This window comes from Schistocerca cancellata, chromosome 7, assembly GCF_023864275.1.
Source record: "Schistocerca cancellata isolate TAMUIC-IGC-003103 chromosome 7, iqSchCanc2.1, whole genome shotgun sequence".
Classification (NCBI taxonomy): domain Eukaryota; kingdom Metazoa; phylum Arthropoda; class Insecta; order Orthoptera; family Acrididae; genus Schistocerca; species Schistocerca cancellata.
In genome coordinates this window covers 407027834-407049950 of record NC_064632.1, presented here as the reverse complement: position 1 = coordinate 407049950, position 22117 = coordinate 407027834, and the positions used below count along the sequence as shown (strand labels likewise).

Genomic DNA, 22117 nt, shown 5'->3' with positions numbered 1-22117 from the left:
ACCCGCAGCCATGGTCTCCGAGCTGATAGTCCATGCTGCTGCAAACGTCGTCGAACTGTTCGTGCAGATGGTTGTTGTCTTGCAAACTTCCCCCCATCTGTCGATTCAGGGATCGAGACGTGGCTGCACGATCCGTTACAGCCATGCGGATAAGATGTCTGTCATATCGACTGCTAGTGATACGAGGCCGTTGGGATCCAGCACGGCGTTCCGTATTACCCTCCTGAACCCACCGATTCCATATTCCGCTAACAGTCATTGGATCTCGACCAACGCGAGCAGCAATGTCACGATACGATAAATCGCAATCGCGATAGGCTACAATCAGACCTTTATCAAAGTCGGAAACGTGATGGTATGCATCGCATTTCTCCTCCTTACACGAGGCATGACAACAACGTTTCACCAGGCAACGCCGGTCAACTGCTGTATGTGTATGAGAAATCGGTTGGAAACTTTCCTCATGTCAGCACCTTGTAGGTGTCGCCACGGGCGCCAACCTTGTGTGAATATTCTGAGAAGCTAATCATTTGCATATGACAACATCTTCTTTTCTGTCGGTTAAATTTCGCGTCCGTAGCACGTCATCTTCTGGTGTAGCAATTTTAATGGCCAGTACAGTATAAGAATTAAACGAAGGTAGACAGCCAACAAAATGTGTTTTACCAGAAGTGACTGCGAATTTAGAATGCAGAATGTCAAAGTTTGCTGTTTGTAAGAGTTGAAGAGCAGAGATGTTGCACTGAAATGACCACTAAAACGGGATTGCACAAGAACTGTCAACAAGATGAGGTAAGAAGCACGCCAAATTGCGACAGCGTCGCAGTTAGCATCGACGCCCGTGACCCGACGCTGACCCCGGCGTCGATAGCAGCGCCGGCCCGTCCTGCGCTCCCTTTCAGGGTCGGCCGGTGGCGTTTTTCCAGATTTGGCGATGACGGGTGGCACGAGAGACGCCGCCCGCTGGCTCACGTGACCGCCGAAGCTGCTGGCGTCGACTCCCCGCGTAAGTCAACGATAGCGGCGCCAATAAAAACCGAGAGGCGTGTCAACGATGGTCAAAGCTGCGGACGCCAAAACACACCCGTCGTCCGGTTCACCGTTTGTCCTCTAGACGGTACTTCAGAACCCAAATATGGCTACTGCACAACTACTGGTGAGTAAATGGGTGTTCAGACGGTTCAAATGGCTCTAAGCACTATGGTACTTAACATCTGAGGTCATCAGTCCCCTAGACTTAGAACTACTTAAACCTAACTAACCTAAGGACGTCACACATATCCATTCCCGAGGCGGGATTCGAACCTGCGACCGTTGCAGCAGCTCGGTTCAGGACTGAAGCGTCTAGAACCGCCCGGCCACAGCCGCCGTCAAACGGGTGTTTAAAACGTACTTGGACTAACTTGGTTCCTCCAGTGAGAAGTACTATACCAGGCAGCAAGCTCCTCGAATGATAAGTGGTATACCAGGCAACAAGTTCCCCGAACAATATGTAGCACTTAGAGCAGCCAGTTCCCTCCATCCGTCCATACATTAAATATCCTTTGCTAACGTTCGTTTCCAGCTGTTACGAAGTCTTTCCCTGCTTCTGTAACCATCCGTAGATTTCCAGAATATTGCAGATTTGGGGATTTTTGGCACCCTTCATGGGGAGAACATGCACCACTAGCTCCAGTCTTCTTTCAGCAACGATTTTGCTCAGGCTGCGTTGATCACTTCTCATCGTTTTATCATTTGAGACGTGGTCGCAATAATTTATGCTAAAAATTCGCATAAAGCGTCGTTCGTGAAAAACATTGAACTTGTTTTCTGATTTTACTGACATTTTACTGGTCTCACATGCGTATATGGCCATCAGTAGGTCTACAGCCGAGGTTTCTGGACATACTAAGAGAGTCTACATGACGTACTGATAGCATTCGTTAGAAAATTGCAGAAGCTTTCCGGATTTTGCTGCTGATGTCTGTATCTATTTCCCATTATTAGATACGGTTGCCTATATATGGAAGTCGGGCAACGTTTTGCGGTACTGGGTGGTTTATAACTAAAGTGCAGCTACTCACAGAGATCCAGTGTGCACGGTAATTATCGTATGGCAGCGGAACTTGGTAGATATTTTAATGCGTTAATGCTGAACCGAATTAAGCAGGAAAAACATTAGTTCCAATTTTGGTCACCAGGTACAAATCTGGCTCTGTGAATTCCAGAAAGACCTATATAAATGTTTGCGTATGTAATGGATTACGAAGCGGACATGGGCAGAAAAGGTCAAACAAGTGAGAAAGGCCTATTGTTGGTTTTGTTGTTAGAACTATTTTTTTCAGCGTAAATCGGCTGCGCATTGACGCATTAGAATATCTTCCAAATTTCGCTACGACAAATACAGCCGACACCGGATCTCCACGAGTAGCGGCACTTTGATTTTACAACCCGGTATCTCCTGTTGCACTATAATTTCAATCGATCATTACCATTCTTTGGACGTAGTATTTGTGTTATCACCATTTATCATTAGACATTTCATCGAGCTTGGTAGCGACTGGGTGTAAACTTTGTAGTGTTTCTGCTAGAAGAACGATGTCATCAGTAAAACCGAGATGTGTAAGCCTACGTTGCTCATTCCAACGTATGTCCATGCTGGAGCTGTCCGTAGTTTTTCTCATTACGAAATCTATGAAAAGGAGTGGCGACAAAATGCATTGGACACCTGTCAGAATGATAAAGAAAAGTGTGTGCACATCTTCTGTTCTCATACAAAAGCTCGAGTCTAGATATAGTTTCTCGAAACATCAATGATGTAGTCTGGAATTAAAAATAGGCTTGCGATATTTCATAACGATTGTGTTGTGTGCGTATACTGTCTAAAGCTGTTTTGATATCAGCTACCGCTTAGAAATGGCACAGCTGCCGAAATTCGCTTGTACTGGACAGTAAAAAAGATGATTATACTCGGAAGTGGAACGTGTTGTCATTTCACCATATGGAAGTCGCTGAGAAGCGGCGTTAGTTTAGGCGGAAAAAAATTCCTGAAACTATTGCACAGTGCTTCTACATTTTTGCCGAGAGGACTGAGTTATACAGCATCAGGTGAAAGTACTGATATTCGTATCTATTTTCAGATATGCAAAATTAACGTCAAAAACTATTTCTCAATGGCCACTATTGTTAAATGCTAACAAGATACATTCCGACATCGTTATTAAAAAATCAAAAGTGGCATTAATAAAATGTGTTTGGTGTAAATGTATTCTATATTTTTCATGACTTCATTACGTATCTCACCTCAAATTCTCTCGGCCTACCAATGACTGATGATGATGAGGTCCCATACTCCCAGGAGCGTAGGGGGCGATGCGGGAGACCCGCAAGGACTGCAAAAAAGTATCATTTCACCTAATCTTGTGCACTATGTGTCTTTCGATCACTAAATTTTCTATTCTGTGTGTCATCGCATTTTAAATGTTTGTGTATCGCATTTTCTGATCCGGATATCGAGGGCCAATGTATTATTTCCCTAAACGGGCGTGACAAACCGCCCAAACACCACACTCAGGTTCGCTGGGGTACCAGACGAACCATCGTTAATCTGCCACATGGATTCGATCCGGGTTGGGCTCACCTGCCTGTCTCGGAAGCTAGTGCGCTCCACATAAAGTTGTTTGAGCAGGTCAGTGCAATAAAAAGGCTCTCCCCAGAAAAACAGGTGGGTTAGAGTGTACTACAATTGCTAACCCAGGGAGCGATGAAGCAAAACACTGGACAAGTGCGAGTCGGGCTTGCACTCTGAGGGTTCCATTACAAACTTAACTTCTTGCACAGATAGTTAATCCGTACCGGCAATCGAAAATGTCGACGGTTTTGCGTGTCATCGATACCGACGTTGGCAAGATATCGGTCCCCGGAATTCCAAAACTTTCGAGAACGTTCCAAATTTAAGCTTATATTTTTTGTGTAATTTCGCATTCGTTATGGTAATTATTCATTTATTTTATTTACTTTGGAATTACATTAACATGCTATAGTAATTGCCAGCTGCAGGTGCGTTGACTTCGTCCGCTCTCTTCTCTGTAGCGATTACTGGTAAGATTAGACGGAAGCCTCCAGGGGAGAAAACAGTACAGACGGCCATTGTACTACTGTTGTTACATGTTGTCGAACGCTTCAGCAAATATTATATGGGCTGTTGGAACCTCACCCAAACAATGGAAGTCCAGCCCCCTCAGTACTGCGTTACTTCCAAATATTACAAATGCTGTACGTGTTGCAGCCGTAGATTGTCAGAATAATTTCTGTATAGAATGAGCAATTCGTAAGGGATCTGCGATACTTGTGACGGCATGGTGCGGTAGTCAGAGGGCCTAACGTCTGTTACCGCTAGATGGCAAAGGCATCGATTTCACAGCGGTAGAGGACTTCGGTTCAACGCAGTCCAGCCATTTAGCACGAAATATTTATAAATTACATACACAAATCTTTCTTGTGAATCCCTCTGCTTATTACTGAAAACCATGTCAAAGTCCTCGAAATAATTCATGAAGATTTTGATGGATTACTAATGCAATGTAGCTTTTTAATGGTTAAAAGTGTTTCTATGTGATATAATTAAAACTTAACAATTTTTCCTGAATTTGAGCTGTGAAAACCTTACTTCTTACCAAAGTTCATGATTCTAGGTCAATGGGAAGTACCCTATATGGTTTGATGAGTGAGTTTGCGAGTAAAGTAATGGACAAGGTGGTAAAGAAGGCATTGGCTGGTAGTGGCTATAGAATGGGGGACGAAGAAATAAAAATCATTTGTTATACTGACGATGTAGTTCTGCTAGCGAACAGTGAAGACAACCTGTAGAAACTTTGACATATACACTCCTGGAAATGGAAAAAAGAACACATTGACACCGGTGTGTCAGACCCACCATACTTGCTCCGGACACTGCGAGAGGGCTGTACAAGCAATGATCACACGCACGGCACAGCGGACACACCAGGAACCGCGGTGTTGGCCGTCGAATGGCGCTAGCTGCGCAGCATTTGTGCACCGCCGCCGTCAGTGTCAGCGAGTTTGCCGTGGCATACGGAGCTCCATCGCAGTCTTTAACACTGGTAGCGTGCCGCGACAGCGTGGACGTGAACCGTATGTGCAGTTGACGGACTTTGAGCGAGGGCGTATAGTGGGCATGCGGGAGGCCGGGTGGACGTACCGCCGAATTGCTCAACACGTGGGGCGTGAGGTCTCCACAGTACATCGATGTTGTCGCCAGTGGTCGGCGGAAGGTGCACGTGCCCGTCGACCTGGGACCGGACCGCAGCGACGCACGGATGCACGCCAAGACCGTAGGATCCTACGCAGTGCCGTAGGGGACCGCACCGCCACTTCCCAGCAAATTAGGGACACTGTTGCTCCTGGGGTATCGGCGAGGACCATTCGCAACCGTCTCCATGAAGCTGGGCTCGGTCCCGCACACCGTTAGGCCGTCTTCCGCTCACGCCCCAACATCGTGCAGCCCGCCTCCAGTGGTGTCGCGACAGACGTGAATGGAGGGACGAATGGAGACGTGTCGTCTTCAGCGATGAGAGTCGCTTCTGCCTTGGTGCCAATGATGGTCGTATGCGTGTTTGGCGCCGTGCAGGTGAGCGCCACAATCAGGACTGCATACGACCGAGGCACACAGGGCCAACACCCGGCATCATGGTGTGGGGAGCGATCTCCTACACTGGCCGTACACCACTGGTGATCGTCGAGGGGACACAGAATAGTGCACGGTACATCCAAACCGTCATCGAACCCATCGTTCTACCATTCCTAGACCGGCAAGGGAACTTGCTGTTCCAACAGGACAATGCATGTCCGCATGTATCCCGTGCCACCCAACGTGCTCTAGAAGGTGTAAGTCAACTACCGTGGCCAGCAAGATCTCCGGATCTGTCCCCCATTGAGCATGTTTGGGACTGGATGAAGCGTCGTCTCACGCGGTCTGCACGTCCAGCACGAACGCTGGTCCAACTGAGGCGCCAGGTGGAAATGGCATGGCAAGCCGTTCCACAGGACTACATCCAGCATCTCTACGATCGTCTCCATGGGAGAACAGCAGCCTGCATTGCTGCGAAAGGTGGATATACACTGTACTAGTGCCGACATTGTGCATGCTCTGTTGCCTGTGTCTATGTGCCTGTGGTTCTGTCAGTGTGATCATGTGATGTATCTGACCCCAGGAATGTGTCAATAAAGTTTCCCCTTCCTGGGACAATGAATTCACGGTGTTCTTATTTCAATTTCCAGGAGTGTATTTAACGTGGCAGACAAAAACCAAAATATGGTCACATCCAGTCAAACACTCAAATGTATGAGCACATCTGTGGAACCAATTAGATGCGATCTGGAAGTGGATGGAAAAATTATTTAACAGGTAATAACTTTTAAATATCTCGGTACTGAACTATCCAGCAATGGAAATGTTAGAAGGTTAGAGAACAAGCAGCAAAAGGAAACAAATTGGCAGGATGTGTAAATGATAGTTTTTGGAAAAACAAACGTATAGAAAGATATGCAAAGAAGTGAGTATACAAAACAATAGTGAGATGAATTACGACATACACAGCTGAGACAAGACATGAAACATCAAAAAGTAGGACTTTCGGGAACTACAGAGATGAAAGTTCTGCGAAGTACACTCCAGGAAATTGAAATAAGAACACCGTGAATTCATTGTCCCAGGAAGGGGAAACTTTATTGACACATTCCTGGGGTCAGATACATCACATGATCACACTGACAGAACCACAGGCACATAGACACAGGCAACAGAGCATGCACAATGTCGGCACTAGTACAGTGTATATCCACCTTTCGCAGCAATGCAGGCTGCTATTCTCCCATGGAGACGATCGTAGAGATGCTGGATGTAGTCCTGTGGAACAGCTTGCCATGCCATTTCCACCTGGCGCCTCAGTTGGACCAGCGTTCGTGCTGGACGTGCAGACTGCGTGAGACGACGCTTCATCCAGTCCCAAACATGCTCAATGGGGGACAGATCCAGAGATCTTGCTGGCCAGGGTAGTTGACTTACACCTTCTAGAGCACGTTGGGTGGCACGGGATACATGCGGACGTGCATTGTCCTGTTGGAACAGCAAGTTCCCTTGCCGGTCTAGGAATGGTAGAACGATGGGTTCGATGACGGTTTGGATGTACCGTGCACTATTCAGTGTCCCCTCGACGATCACCAGTGGTGTACGGCCAGTGTAGGAGATCGCTCCCCACACCATGATGCCGGGTGTTGGCCCTGTGTGCCTCGGTCGTATGCAGTCCTGATTGTGGCGCTCACCTGCACGGCGCCAAACACGCATACGACCATCATTGGCACCAAGGCAGAAGCGACTCTCATCGCTGAAGACGACACGTCTCCATTCGTCCCTCCATTCACGCCTGTCGCGACACCACTGGAGGCGGGCTGCACGATGTTGGGGCGTGAGCGGAAGACGGCCTAACGGTGTGCGGGACCGTAGCCCAGCTTCATGGAGACGGTTGCGAATGGTCCTCGCCGATGCCCCAGGAGCAACAGTGTCCCTAATTTGCTGGGAAGTGGCGGTGCGGTCCCCTACGGCACTGCGTAGGATCCTACGGTCTTGGCGTGCATCCGTGCGTCGCTGCGGTCCGGTCCCAGGTCGACGGGCACGTGCACCTTCCGCCGACCACTGGCGACAACATCGATGTACTGTGGAGACCTCACGCCCCACGTGTTGAGCAATTCGGCGGTACGTCCACCCGGCCTCCCGCATGCCCACTATACGCCCTCGCTCAAAGTCCGTCAACTGCACATACGGTTCACGTCCACGCTGTCGCGGCATGCTACCAGTGTTAAAGACTGCGATGGAGCTCCGTATGCCACGGCAAACTCGCTGACACTGACGGCGGCGGTGCACAAATGCTGCGCAGCTAGCGCCATTCGACGGCCAACACCGCGGTTCCTGGTGTGTCCGCTGTGCCGTGCGTGTGATCATTGCTTGTACAGCCCTCTCGCAGTGTCCGGAGCAAGTATGGTGGGTCTGACACACCGGTGTCAATGTGTTCTTTTTTCCATTTCCAGGAGTGTATTACAGAGAAGACACTGAGAGATAGATATAGAAGTGAAACCATTAATGAGTGGGTACGTAACAGAAAGCTTGAATGGAACGAACACATAGACAGGATGGATGAACGGAAGACTGTGAAAAACGTAAGAAACAAATCACCAGCAGGTGAAAGAAATATGGGCCGTCCAAGGAAAAGATGAAGTGACAACCTCTGGGTAAGTGTGGGGCTGTAAAGGAAACAAGCTTCAACCTAGGAAACAAAGTAGAACAAGAAATGTGGGACAGACAGACAGACAGACAAACAACAAAGTGTTCCTGTAAGGGTTCCGTTTTTACCGATTCAGGTATGGAACCCTAGAAAGAAAGTGAGTTGACGGATAATGGAGTTGCACAAGGTATTTAGGGCATAGCTCATGAAATTATGATGGCATACAGAAAAATACAGGAAAGATAGATGGCTGTATGAAAACAGATATATTACGGAACAAGTGTAGTTCTGACCCTAACGCCTTGATTCCTGCCCTGTCCACAGCCGCAGCCGCTGCTCGACCCTTCGGAGCTGCTGAGACCGGAGCCTCTACACGCAGGGAAGCCGGTCTCGCAGTTCCGCGACTACACCATCGACGAGAGTGACCCCATCAAGGAGCGCGTGCGCAGGCTCTACCACGTCATGCACACTCACCAGACCGTGGACTTCGTCAGGAGTGAGTATCTGGCGTCCGTCCCAGGACTACACAGTAGCCCATCTAAAGCAGTTGGACACCTGTTGGTGGGCATTAATGTGGGGTATGTCCACACTTTACCTTTATGACGATTTGAGCTCTACTGGGGACACTTTTAGTGAAGCGTCTGGGTGACTGGAGGAATGGCAGCCGGTTATTCCTCAAGAGGCGAAACCAGAGAAGGTAGTGATGCTCTACGCTGAGGTCTGGAGCAAAGCGGAAGTTCTAACACACCCAAAAGGCGTTCCATTGAGTTCAGGTGGGGACTCGGAGCAAGCCAGTCCATTTTACGAATAGTATTGTCCACAAATCATTGCCTCATACATGTTGCTTTACGAAAGGGTGTTTTATAAGACCAATACAAACAGTAGTCGTGTCCGAACTGTTCTTCTACTTTACACAGTTCATATACTACAATGTGAATTCAAATCCGTCCTCATTTATTGTTTCGTTAAGCTGCAACCACACCTGCAAACAATCCCACAGCGATCGCACTCCCTGTACTCCACTGTTGGCACTACATACGCTAGCAGGTAACGTTTAATTATTCGCCAGACCTAAGCCCTTTCATGGTGTTGCGTGATTCATCGCTCCAGATCACTCTTTTGCAGTCATCCACTGCCCAGTGGCATCGCTATTTACACCACTTCAAGCATCGCTCAGTGTTGACTACAGAAATATGTGGCTCACGAAGAGATAGAGGAGACTTCTGCCACTGCGGAACAGGTCACTAAAATAAATGTTCACTTGCTGTTCAAAAATTCTTATTTGTTGACGCGTTTCGGGCACAGCCCATCATCAGAACACCAAAAACAAGTATCTTCATACACAGTATGGAGTAACATGTATCTGTAGTCAGCATCAAACCTCCATTTAGTGAATTCACTTAAGCTCTGACCCGATTGCTAATACATGTGCCTCAATACTCTGAACGAATACTTTTCTTTTTCTAGATCTGATGATGGGCTGTGCCAGATACTCGTAAATAAATAAGAATTTTTGAACAACGTGTGACCAATTATTCCAGCGACCTGTTCAGCAGTGAGCCGCGCGGAGTGGCAGCGCAGTTTGAAGCGCCATGTCACGGATTGCGCGGCCCCTCCCGCCGGGGGTTCGAGTCCTCTTTCGGGCATCTGTGTTGTTCTTAGCATAAGTTAGTTCAAGTATTGTGTAAGTGTAGGGACCGATGACCTTAGCAGTTTGGTCCCTTAGGAATTCACACACATTTGAACATTTGTTCAGCAGTGGTATAGTTCTCCTCAGTTTTACGTCACGGTCGCAGGCCTCCTGCGTGACTTCATGTCCCACCGTAAGCTATGAGGACCTGCCAACCATTGTACTTTGTCCTTTTTCACTCCCTACGCACAGTGTGGTACATAGCTGGACTGCTGGTAACAGTTTGGAACTCACGAATGAGTCTTTCCGCTGATTTCGCGCGACTTTTTTACAACCATCCTCCGCTGTGCTCGATGGTACCTGTCCGTCAGTACATGAGGTGTCCCTGGTCCCGGTTTTTGCTGCGGTTGTTTCTTCGCATATCTACTTCAGAGTAACATCTCCAACAGTACATTAGAGGGTTCAAATGGTTCAAATGGCTCTGAGCACTATGGGACTTAACTTCTGAGGTCATCAGTCCCCTAGAACTTAGAACTACTTAAACCTAACTAACCTAAGGACATCACACACATCCATGCCCGAGGCAGGATTCGAACCGGCGGCTGTCGCGGTCGCGCGGTTCCAGACTGTAACGCCTAGAACCGCTCGGCCACTCTGGCCGTCCCATTAGAGGGGCATCAGCTGTTTCACTAGTGCGTCCGCCTCTTTATAACATAGCGTGCGTCTGTGGTGCGGAACAAATAGATGGCGTTATATGTGCAGTCACTAATCATAGACCTCACTTTATTTAAAGGACAGTCAAATGAAAACGAAACAGATGAACAAAAAAGTAAATAAAGTGTTTACTGTTTCAAAAGTAACCATAACTGTTATTACAAGGTGTACAACTTTGCTTCCGCCGTTTTTTCCCCCAAGCTTTGAGGCTTTAATGAAACAAATTGGTTACACACGTATCATTCAAAGTATTTTCCGTTGCCGGCCACTACTTTCTCCCATCTTTCGGGCAGAGTACGAATCACACGTCGAAAAAATTGTTCATCTTTTGAAGCGATCAATCAATCGATCCAATTTGTGACTTCTTCATGAGATCGGAAGTGTTGGTCAGCCAGGCCATGCTCCAGTGATCTAAACAGGTGATAGTCAGAGAGAGCAGTGTCTGGAGAATACGGCGGGTGGGGTAGGACTTCCCATTTTAACGTTTCCAAGTATGTTTTGACCCCTTTTGCAACGTGGGGTGGAGCGTTGTCGTGCTGCAAAATCACTTTATCGTGTATATCGTTGTATTGCGGCCATTTGTCGTTTAATGCTCTGCTCAAACGTATTAATTGCGTTCGATAACGAGCACCTGTGATTGTTTCACTTGGTTTTAACACCCCATAGTACAAGACACCGAGCTGGTCCCACCAAATGCAGAGCATGATCTTGGAGCCGTGAATATTCGGTTTTGCTGTCGACGTGGAAACATGGCCGGGATATCCCCATGATTTTTTGCGTTTATGGTTATCGTAATGAACCCATTTTTCTTCCCCGGTCACAATGCCATGGAGAAGTCCCTTCCGTTTTTGCCTCTGAAGCAACTGTTCACAAACCCACAAACGCCGTTCGACGTCTCTTGGTTTCAACTCACACAGGACCCTAGTTCCTTCTTTCTGAATCATTCCCATAGCCTTGAGACGTTTTGAAATGGTTTGCTGTGTCACTCCCACTAATCGTGCCAATTCTTCTTGAGTTTGACGCGAGTCTTCACTCAGCAATGTCTCCAATTCTGCATCTTCGAAAACATTCTCTCTTCCACCACTATACCGGTCTACGACGTTAAAATCACCGTTCTTGAAGCGTTGAAACCACTCACTACACGTCCTTCCACTAACAGCGTACTGACCATACGTACTTGAGAGCATTCGATGAGGCTCAGCCGCTGTTTTCTTCATATTGAAACAAAACTGTAACAATTCTCTCAAATCACGAGAATTAGGCTTGTAAACTAACATTTTCAATCAAGAAGAACTTTATGATGCAGACACAAATCGACTAATGTTTGAATGAGGTTATGCTGACCGAGGTCCAAGCTAACTGCCTTACGTCTGCGATCTGTTTCTTTCGACCGATACTTACAGTTGTCGCCACCAATCGGCAAACGGCGGAAGCAGAGTTGTGCACCTTTTACATTACTCCACTGTGAGAAAAAGACAGTCAATGCCTTCATGCAAAAAATATTTGAGGCTATCTACGGAACCACGATTGTACTCAGGCGTGCACCTCTTCGTCCGAAGCAAATCGACGGCCAGCAGTGTCTTTCTTCGGCGCTCCAGAAATATCGAAATCGTATGAGGAGAGGTCGGGACCGTATGGAGGATGTGTAAGGGTTTCCTAGCGATTGTTCTGCAGCGTATTCAAAAGAACATTGGTAAAACCTAGGCCCGCTATGTTGCCTAGGTTGATTCGACCAGACTGCACATCTTCGTAGACAAATGTATTAATAGATATGGCGATTACTTTTGAAATAATACTATTTTCCATCTATCTCCTTTTCATGTGACTGCCCCTTGTATTTTTACTGGGCGGAGACCTCAGTTGTAATTTAGATAAAGTGTATGGTAATTCACTCCAATTATTGGTGCACATGATCACCTGATGACGCTATTGATACGTGACACACTTGTTTAAAAATGTACTGCTTGTTATTGTTGAAGTAATGAAAGATCAAAAATTGGTCAAGTACTTTGTTCACAGTGAGCGTTTAAAGGAACAGTTTTGTGAAAACATGGAAATTACACGGGAACGTTTTAGCCAGATGATTTGTTTACGATTTTAATAAGAAGCAGCAACAACTCTAATCGTTTCGCTCAACTTTTCGTAAACAGTCATCTTCAGAAAATGTTTATACTTGTTTTCTTAAGAATTTCGTCGCGGTTGTACTTCTTGAAGGTTCAACAATATCGGTTTTTGTTCCAAAAAATAACCGGTTCTGGGTGCATAATGATTGTAAAGTGTCGCCATGTGACTTGCTGCGTGACAAAGGGATCCTTAGTCATACCGAAGATTGCAGGACATTCCATTTAGCATCAATATTTAGCTGTCAAAAATATCTGATCTTGATAGATTCCGAACAATCTGATCAAAGGTCAAAATTAGGTTTGTCTCAGTTGGCGTAAGGAAATACTAATTCGACCGAGGAAATGCAAATGTATGACTTTGTAACATGTGACAAAATTTGGAAAATAATTCTACGAAACTAAGAAAGAATCAACTGTTTGGATGTTCCCAAACGAACCGTAAACAACTAATGGTTCTTTTTCGAGGAACTTTTAATGAAATTATCTATTGTTTCTAAATATACATCTTTACTCCGCAGGTTCGAATCCTGCCTCGGGCATGGGTGTGTGTGATGTCCTTAGGTTAGTTAGGTTTAAGTAGTTCTAAGTTCTAGGGGACTTATGACCTAAGATGTTGAGTCCCATAGTGCTCAGAGCCATTTGAACCATTTACTCCGCAAACCATCTTATGGTTTGTGGCAGAGATAATTTGGTTTACCACTTTTTCCTGTTCAGGTCATCAGTGGTTTACGGGAAAAACGATTGCTGGTAAGCCACCATGTGAGCTCGAATCTATCTCATTTTATCTCTACATCTACATCTACATCCATACTCCGCAAGCCACCTGACGGTGTGTGGCGGAGGGTACCTTCAGTACCTCTATTGGTTCTCCCTTCTATTCCAGTCTCGTATTGTTCGTGGAAAGAAGGATTGTCGGTATGTCTCTGTGTGGGCTCTAATCTCTCTGATTTTATCCTCATGGTCTCTTCGCGAGATATACGTAGGAGGGAGCAATATACTGCTTGTCTCTTCGGTGAAGGTATGTTCTCGAAACTTTGACAAAAGCCCGTACCGAGCTACTGAGCGTCTCTCCTGCAGAGTCTTCCACTGGAGTTTATCTATCATCTCCGTAACGCTTTCGCGATTACTAAATGATCCTGTAACGAAGCGCGCTGCTCTCCGTTGGATCTTCTCTATGTCTTGTATCAACCCTATCTGGTACGGATCCCACACTGCTGAGCAATATTCAAGCAGTGGGCGAACAAGCGTACTGTAACCTACTTCCTTTGTTTTCGGATTGCATTTCCTTAGGATTCTTCCAACGAATCTCAGTCTGGCATCTGCTTTACCGACAATCAACATTATATGATCATTCCATTTTAAATCACTCCTAATGCGTACTCCCAGATAATTTATGGTATTAACTGCTTCCAGTTGCTGACCTGCTATTTTGTAGCTAAATGATAAAGGATCTATCTTTCTGTGTATCCGCAGCACATTACACTTGTCTACATTGAGATTCAGTTGCCATTCCCTGCACCATGCGTCAATTCGCTGCAGATCCTCCTGCATTTCAGTACAATTTTCCATTGTTACCACCTCTCGATACACCACAGCATCATCTGCAAAAAGCCTCAGTGAACTTCCGATGTCATCCACCAGGTCATTTATGTATATTGTGAACAGCAACGGTCCTATGACACTCCCCTGAGGCACACCTGAAATCACTCTTACTTCGGAAGACTTCTCTCCATTGAGAATAACATGCTGCGTCCTGTTATCTAGGAACTCCTCAATCCAATCACACAATTGGTCTGATAGTCCATATGCTCTTACTTTGTTCAATAAACGACTGTGGGGAACTGTATCGAACGCCTTGCGGAAGTCAAGAAACACGGCATCTACCTGTGAACCCGTGTCTATGGCCCTCTGAGTCTCGTGGACGAATAGCGCGAGCTGGGTTTCACATGACCGTCTTTTTCGAAACCCATGCTGATTCCTACAGAGTAGATTTCTAGTCTCCAGAAAAGTCATTATACTCGAACACAATACGTGTTCCAAAATTCTACAACTGATCGACGTTAGAGATATAGGTCTATAGTTCTGCACATCTGTTCGACGTCCCTTCTTGAAAACGGGGATGACCTGTGCCCTTTTCCAATCCTTTGGAACGCTACGCTCTTCTAGAGACCTACGGTACACCGCTGCAAGAAGGGGGGCAAGTTCCTTCGCGTACTCTGTGTAAAATTGAACTGGTATCCCATCAGGTCCAGAGGCCTTTCCTCTTTTGAGCGATTTTAATTGTTTCTCTATCCCTCTGTCGTCTATTTCGATATCTACCATTTTGTCATCTGTGCGACAATCTAGAGAAGGAACTACAGTGCAATCTTCCTCTGTGAAACAACTTTGGAAAAAGACATTTAGTATCTCGGCCTTTAGTCTGTCATCGTCTGTTTCAGTATCATTTTGGTCACAGAGTGTCTGGACATTTTGTTTTGATCCACCTACCGCTTTGACATAAGACCAAAATTTCTTAGGATTTTCTGCCAAGTCAGTACATAGAACTTTACTTTCGAATTCCACAGTCGTTTCGCGAAATATGCGTGGGAGGAAGTAATATATTGGATGACTTTTCTAGGAAGGACTTTACCGTGATGCAGAGCACCTCTCTTGAAGCGCTTGCCACTGGAATTGGTGGAGCATCACTGCCAACTTCAGTGCCAGATAATTCAAGACAAGCGCTCAGCATGCGCTTTGGTTCCAAGGGCGTACGCTCCTGCAGGAGTAAAAAAATAAATTGAAACTTCCTACGTATATCTTGCTTTTCTTTGGTCAACACTACACATATTGTGACCATCGATCGATGAACGGTTAATGAGGAATGTGGTACAACAACGTGTTTGCCACGAGTCATCGATGAAAACAGGAAAAACAATCGAAAGATGCATGAGTCTCGGTAATGATAGGGCCAGGCTGGATACAGCTAGTCAAACAAGTGATTATTTCATGCATAGAGACATTGAATTAAGGTCTCATTTCGATAGTCACCTGATTTGTCGGATGAAAACCTTTTTCTTCCTTTCTGTCAAACAAAAATGCGCGAACCATGATATGCGTCACTTTAAGGAGACGTTTATAAAAAAAATGGTTCAAATGGCTCTGAGCACTATGGGACTTAACATCTGTGGTCATCAGTCCCCTAGAACTTAGAACTACTTAAACCTAACTAACCTAACGACATCACACACATCCTGCCCGAGGCAGGATTCGAACCTGCGACCGTAGCGGTCACGCGGTTCCAGACTGAAGCGCCAGAACCGCACGGCCACACCGGCCGGCGAGACGTTTATAGCAGAACCACCTAAAATCAGTATCTATCTTATTTCAGCCAGATTTACGTCTGACAATCGTTTCGTTCCACGGTTACCCTCCAGATGTGAGAATCTGAAATTTTTGCAGTTCATTAATCAATCATCTAATCTTGTTAATTTTCAGGCTCAATTGTTACCAACCTCTCACTACAATCTCCAGCAACTCCGTGTTCCACAATCTGTTTCAAGTTAGAATGTTCTTCAGTAGTTGTTACTGTTTTGTTCCATTTACTTGTACAGATATTTCCCTGCAGATTAGGGCATGGACGTAACTCTGATATTCCTTTACACAGGCCGACACGAGAAGTGGCTCAAATTCGACAAGTTCCAGGCCCCAATTCTGGACGCTTTGGAGCAGCTTAACCGCCTCGTGGACGAGAGTGACCCTGACGTCGACGTGCCGAACATTGTGCACGCCTACCAGACTGCTGAGCGCATTCGCGCAGACCACCCCGACTGCGACTGGTTCCACCTCACGGGGCTCATACACGACTTGGGCAAGGTGAGCTCCCTTCTTGAGGGACGACGCTCCGAACTGAAATGGGACATAAAACACTGATTCTTACAAACGTTATTTCGCTCATAAGAACGATCTTATAGCTGGATGCAACCTCCAGTTTCTACATCTAGGCTCTAATGACTGAATCACTCTACAAGATGCCAGGAGAATTTTTGTTTTCCGTGTTTGTTGTTAGTAAGCCATATACAGAGCTTCATAGCTCACCATTCGCAGAAGTCACATACGGTATATCTCTAGAGCTTCCAAAATCTTCATTGCGAAGTCATTCATGATGCTGACATTAAGAATGTTATCCAACAAAGGGTAAGGGGGCGAAAGAGGGGAAAGGACAGACGTAGGCGCGGAATCTAGCGAACAACAATACTGCTTCATGCGAACAAAGGAAAACGGAGCGCCAGGCATCGTTTCTTTAAAATAAAATGTATTTACATATTCAGGAACATTGTGCAAAAAACTTAAAAGATTTGTCTTTACAACAACGACATGTTAGACCATATAACTTCAATCGTGTTCAGGTTGCCAATGTACTGCGAGGACACAACATAATATATTTTCCGCTATCATATCTCGTTACTTGTAGTTGAAATCAAGAATAAATTCTTGAAAGGTCTTGTGCTAGACAAAAAATGTAAAATAATGTACATCAAATAACAAATACACTAGTAGAAAGAATAACAACAACTTAGATGAACAGGAAAGAAATCATAAAGTTTCAAGGAATTTAAGTGGAATGGAAGTAGATTCCCAGCAATCACATGGAAGCAAGGAAGATTAGGTATTAACCTCCCGTCGGCATCGAGATCATTAGCGACGGTGCACAAGCTCGTGCTGTTTCAGTCATGGTGAAGGAAATCGGCCGTGCTATTTCAAAGCAACTACCCCGGCATTTTCCTGGAGTGACTCGGGGGAATTACGGGAAACCTAAATCTCGATGGCAGGATGCGGATTTGAGCCATTCAGTCTGCTAGTCACTGCGCCATCTCATTCTGTCAGAAATTAACAGAATGAAAAACAAGCTGCAAGAAAGTTTTGTCAGCATGTAGAGCAGCTGCTGGAAAAGTTCTCGTAAGCAAGTTTTGTATCTATAGCGTACGTAGAGTCCCGGCAACTACATTGTTTACCTCCCTCCGTTACGGCTCCCGAGTTAGAAACCGTAGTCGACGTATAAACAACTAATGTTTCGCCGCTATGTGCGCAAGAAATCTTAAAAGATAAATTGGTAATTACTTCGAAAGACAGTTATTTCTGCAGATATCATTCGTACACGAGGACAAAACGTTTATAGACAGTTTTATACATCCCGAGTTAGAAACCGTAGTCGAAGTATAAACAACTAATGTTTCTCCGCTATGTGCGCAAGAAATCTGAAAAGATAAATTGGTAATTACTTCGAAAGACAGTTATTTCTGCAGATATCTTTCGTACACGAGGACAAAACGTTTATAGACAGTTTTATACATCGACAATGGCCTCTTAGCCAGGAACTTTTGTCAGAAGTAATCAGCATCTGGAAGATACTTCATACATTCTATTACATTCTTCGTGTAATACCTTTTGAATGAGATGTCGAACTCAAGAAAATAATAGGTTAGAGTTATCCATCATAGATCCTGAGTAAAAGCTCTTACACTACGTTTTATTAAACTACGACAGTTTACTATAGATTGACAGCTGTTAATTATCAAAGAATATTACGTTTTTACCATTCCCTACGCTGTGTTACCTATCAATCCTTTACTTTGTAGCATGAATTATTTAAGAGGTATTGCTTGGACTGACTCTTTAAAATTCGAATTTTAGTTATCTCTTTAAAGTCTTCAGGCAATTAGAGAAAATGTTGTTTTGCATTTCATGGTTGTTTATTTTTGGTAAATGCTAGAATTTGAAGACAGTGTCTGTATTTTGTTTATGCAAGCCCCAAAAAATGATCCCATAGCTAAATATGGAGAGCATATAGCTTGCATAGTATTTGTGATAATATTTTTAGAAAAGGAACACTTTATGACATTACTCGAAGAAAAAAATAGTTCAAATGGCTCTGAGCACTATGGGACTTAACATCTGAGGTCATCAGTCCCCTAGAACTCAGAACTATTTAAACCTAACTAACCTAAGGACATCACACACATCCATGCCCAAGGCAGGATTCGAACCTGCGACTGTAGCGCCTAGAACCGCTCGGCCACTCGGACCGGCCATTACTCGAAGATTTTCATTCGTAGCGGCTCTGGAGAATACTTTGCAGTTTCTTCAAGTTAGTGGATTTCACAGAAACGCAGATACATCAGTATAGAAACCCGCAGTGATTTTATGCACTAACCGTGTAATGTTCCAGAGATTTTTAAGTAGGGCAGAGTAAAATGTGATATATTTGAAAGAATAAAAAAAAGTGCAAATATGGCCTGTTTATAACCCCCTCTCTGCTTTGAAGTTCTCAACAGGTCGAAGAGACGTTAGAAAACATCTTGTAAGCATTTTGTATTTATTAATTTGTTCATTGTGTAACAGATTAAATCCTGGCGATAGCCATGTTGTTAGAGAAGGGACACTATTACGTCATTCAATCGTAGCAACTTTGGAAAATATGCTACTTTTAAGTAAAACCTTCTAGGTTGTTTGGGCTCGGCATGTTCCTCTTGAGTTTCTTCCTATACAATCGACGTTTCGACTGCTGATCTGCTATGTTCTCGAGGAGGATGTTCTGGTGTCCCTGATTAGCTGAACAGCTAACCGGGAACATCAGCAGATCCTGAAGAAGATCCCAGCAGACGAGTCGAAAGGTCGAGTGTGTAAGAATAAACAGAAGAGGGATATGGCGCGGCCAAACAACCTAGAAGATTTTACCATCAGTTACAGTTGCCACCCAAGCCTGTAGACTTATCTACGCTGCGCATTCAAGGGGCTGTATTACCGGAGAAAACTCATTTCTGACCTTCACATGAAAAAAAGATAAATAAATTCAACTGAAATGCATGTCTGCATTTCTGGAGAATAACGACTTATTACTGTTTTCAGCTTATGGCGTTCTACGATGAGCCTCAGTGGGCCGTCGTAGGCGATACTTTCCCAGTGGGCTGCGCCTGGGTCGACTCCATCGTCTACAGGGACACCAGCTTCGTCGACAACCCGGACGGCAAGGATCCACGTTACAAGTACGTCATCGAAAGTCACAAGATGAAGTTTTATTAAGACATACAGCCAGATGAAATGAAATTTCAACGTCACTGAGAACGAACAGTTTTAGAGACAGCAAACGTATTTTGTTACCTCTTTGACCGCCACCAAGTGGAATACTTTTGGGTACTTGCTAACTTCCATCTAATGTTCTGTAGTCACCATCATAAAATGAATCGATTTCTCTTGCATTGGTTTCCTCCTGTGACTGTCGAACATCGTCTATACTGAACAACAAATGGGGTCATGGTGGTTGTCAATTTATAGAGTGTTAGCAATAACCACCTACGAAAGATGTTGTCCAGCTACATGTCCTGGACCCAATTCTTTCCTAATGCATTACATTAATTCTACAACGCATGGTCTCGTCTCTGTAATGGCGACGATTTCACACAGACAAAAATAATACAGTCCTGTCCAGCCTTCCCTCTCAGACTTGCAAAGGGTTTGTTCTTGTTGTATCATGACTATACCAGACCGCCACAAACGAGAACAGGCAAACTCCAGTTTTGAGTTTTGATTACTTCACTCTTGATGTTAAGAGGATATTTATTCTGAGTGCTGTAGATTATACTCGTTTGTTGCTAATATCCCAGATTTTACAAGCTGCCTGTCTGGGAGAAATGTATTTATATTTAAGATAATTCTTACTTATTGCTCCGTCTCAGTTGCCCTCTTTCTTTTAGTTCGATTACATGTTTCGATCACTCAGGATCATCACAATATCCAAGTAATGTCATCAGCAACCCTCCTCGTCTACTCAGAACAACATATCAAAGTACTCTTGTTCTGAATAGACGACTTGCTGATGCAATTACCTACCCAGAGTGATCGAAATATGTAATCGAATTTAAAAAGTGTGCCACCGAGACTTGAGAATTATCTCAAGTATCTACTAATATACAGTTGCTGAATTCTCTCAAGACGATTGATTACGTCGACTATAGTGAAATATATTTAACATATAAATGTGGGATAACGTAACTTAGGATTTACAAATAAGACCAATTTCTTAATTACTGGAAACTTATGTAATTTCCAACATTTATTATTCCACAGCACTAAGTTTAAGGGCACGATGTATTAATTCAAACGCTACAGATTTTCACAGCTTATGTAACACGGGACAAGGGAGTAGCAGTTGGACGGTCCATTTTTCAGTTATGTTTTTGCTTCTTATTTCTGCTGAAGGAAAATCACTGAAGACAGTGGTTACTGAAAAGGCTGATTCACGCGACTCAGCTATTCAGTCACTCGAACCTCGACAGAACTATTAGAGTTTGTTGGACGGTCAATATCGATTTCGAATACTTTTTTTTGTGATCTAGTTGGGGTGATTGTGCTACTTATCAGTATGTGTCTTGCGTTACAGCACTAAATACGGAATCTACACACCAAACTGTGGCCTTGACAATCTCCTGATGTCGTGGGGCCACGACGAGTACATGTACCACGCACTGAGGCACAACGGTTCCAAGCTGCCAGAGATCGCACACAAGATCATCCGCTTCCACTCGTTCTACCCGTGGCACTCCGGTGGTGATTACACGCACCTCTGCAACGAGAAGGATGTCGAAACCCTTAAGTGGGTCAGAGAGTTCAAGTAAGTAACACTTTAGCCTCTAAAGTACTTCTGCTGTTGCAGTCTTGCTAAGGTTCTGTTACGATTCATGTACTTCTTCACAAGGACGCCCTTATAATGCGGCTGAGAATTCAAAGATTGCAGGAATCAGTTCGAAATAATTGCATTTTTTCTACTTAACTAGTGTAACTGAAGTGATGAACTGTCTCTTGCAGCAAGTATGACCTTTACACGAAAAGCGACGAGACGCCAGACATTGAGGCGCTGAAGCCGTACTACCAGAGCCTGATTGACAAGTACCTGCCTGGAACGCTCAGCTGGTAGGCAACTTCCACCAACTGTTGAAGCTCCAACCTCCCATGGGAACGGGCGTCACTGCCTGAGTCTCCAAATGCGAAATTCGTGTTCTTCAGGTGCACGTCACCTAACTGCGACTGCTGGACGTAGAATGTTGCTGTACACTGGTATTATGTTGTAGCTTGTTAGTAAGAAGTGTCAACAATTCACTACATACCGAACAATATACTTGTAAATAAGACTGACGGATTCCTTTCTTTCTTTATGTATGCTCGTACCAATCGTTTTCATTTCATTCCACCTGTAATAAGTGGGATAAAAAATAAAACATGAAATTGTAAAATATTGTCTGTACAAAATAACCCATTTGTGGACAGTGTTTCTCTATTGGAACTCATGTTCAGCTGCACTCTAGCAGGTAAAGGCAGCTACAAATCTGCAAAGTTGT

At 44.8% G+C, this 22117-nt stretch overlaps 1 protein-coding gene across 1 annotated transcript; it reads left to right on the top strand.

Moving 5' to 3' along the window:
* Nucleotides 1-1000: 1000 nt before the first annotated feature.
* On the top strand, nucleotides 1001-21910 carry LOC126092126 (inositol oxygenase-like). Its single transcript, XM_049907567.1, has 6 exons — nucleotides 1001-1156; nucleotides 8604-8775; nucleotides 16390-16598; nucleotides 19632-19768; nucleotides 21163-21393; nucleotides 21588-21910. Exons 1-6 carry the CDS (start codon nucleotides 1136-1138, stop codon nucleotides 21694-21696), a joined length of 879 nt encoding a protein of 292 aa, XP_049763524.1. The 5' UTR covers nucleotides 1001-1135; the 3' UTR covers nucleotides 21697-21910.
* Nucleotides 21911-22117: the final 207 nt, after the last annotated feature.

Bases quoted from the DNA above. Each gene is read 5' to 3' on its own strand.
- LOC126092126 (XM_049907567.1), top strand. From the start codon at position 1,136: ATGGCTACTGCACAACTACTG. The intron at 16,599-19,631 runs GTGAGCTCCCTT...TACTGTTTTCAG, and splicing joins TCATACACGACTTGGGCAAG to CTTATGGCGTTCTACGATGA. The intron at 19,769-21,162 runs GTACGTCATCGA...CTTGCGTTACAG, and splicing joins GGCAAGGATCCACGTTACAA to CACTAAATACGGAATCTACA.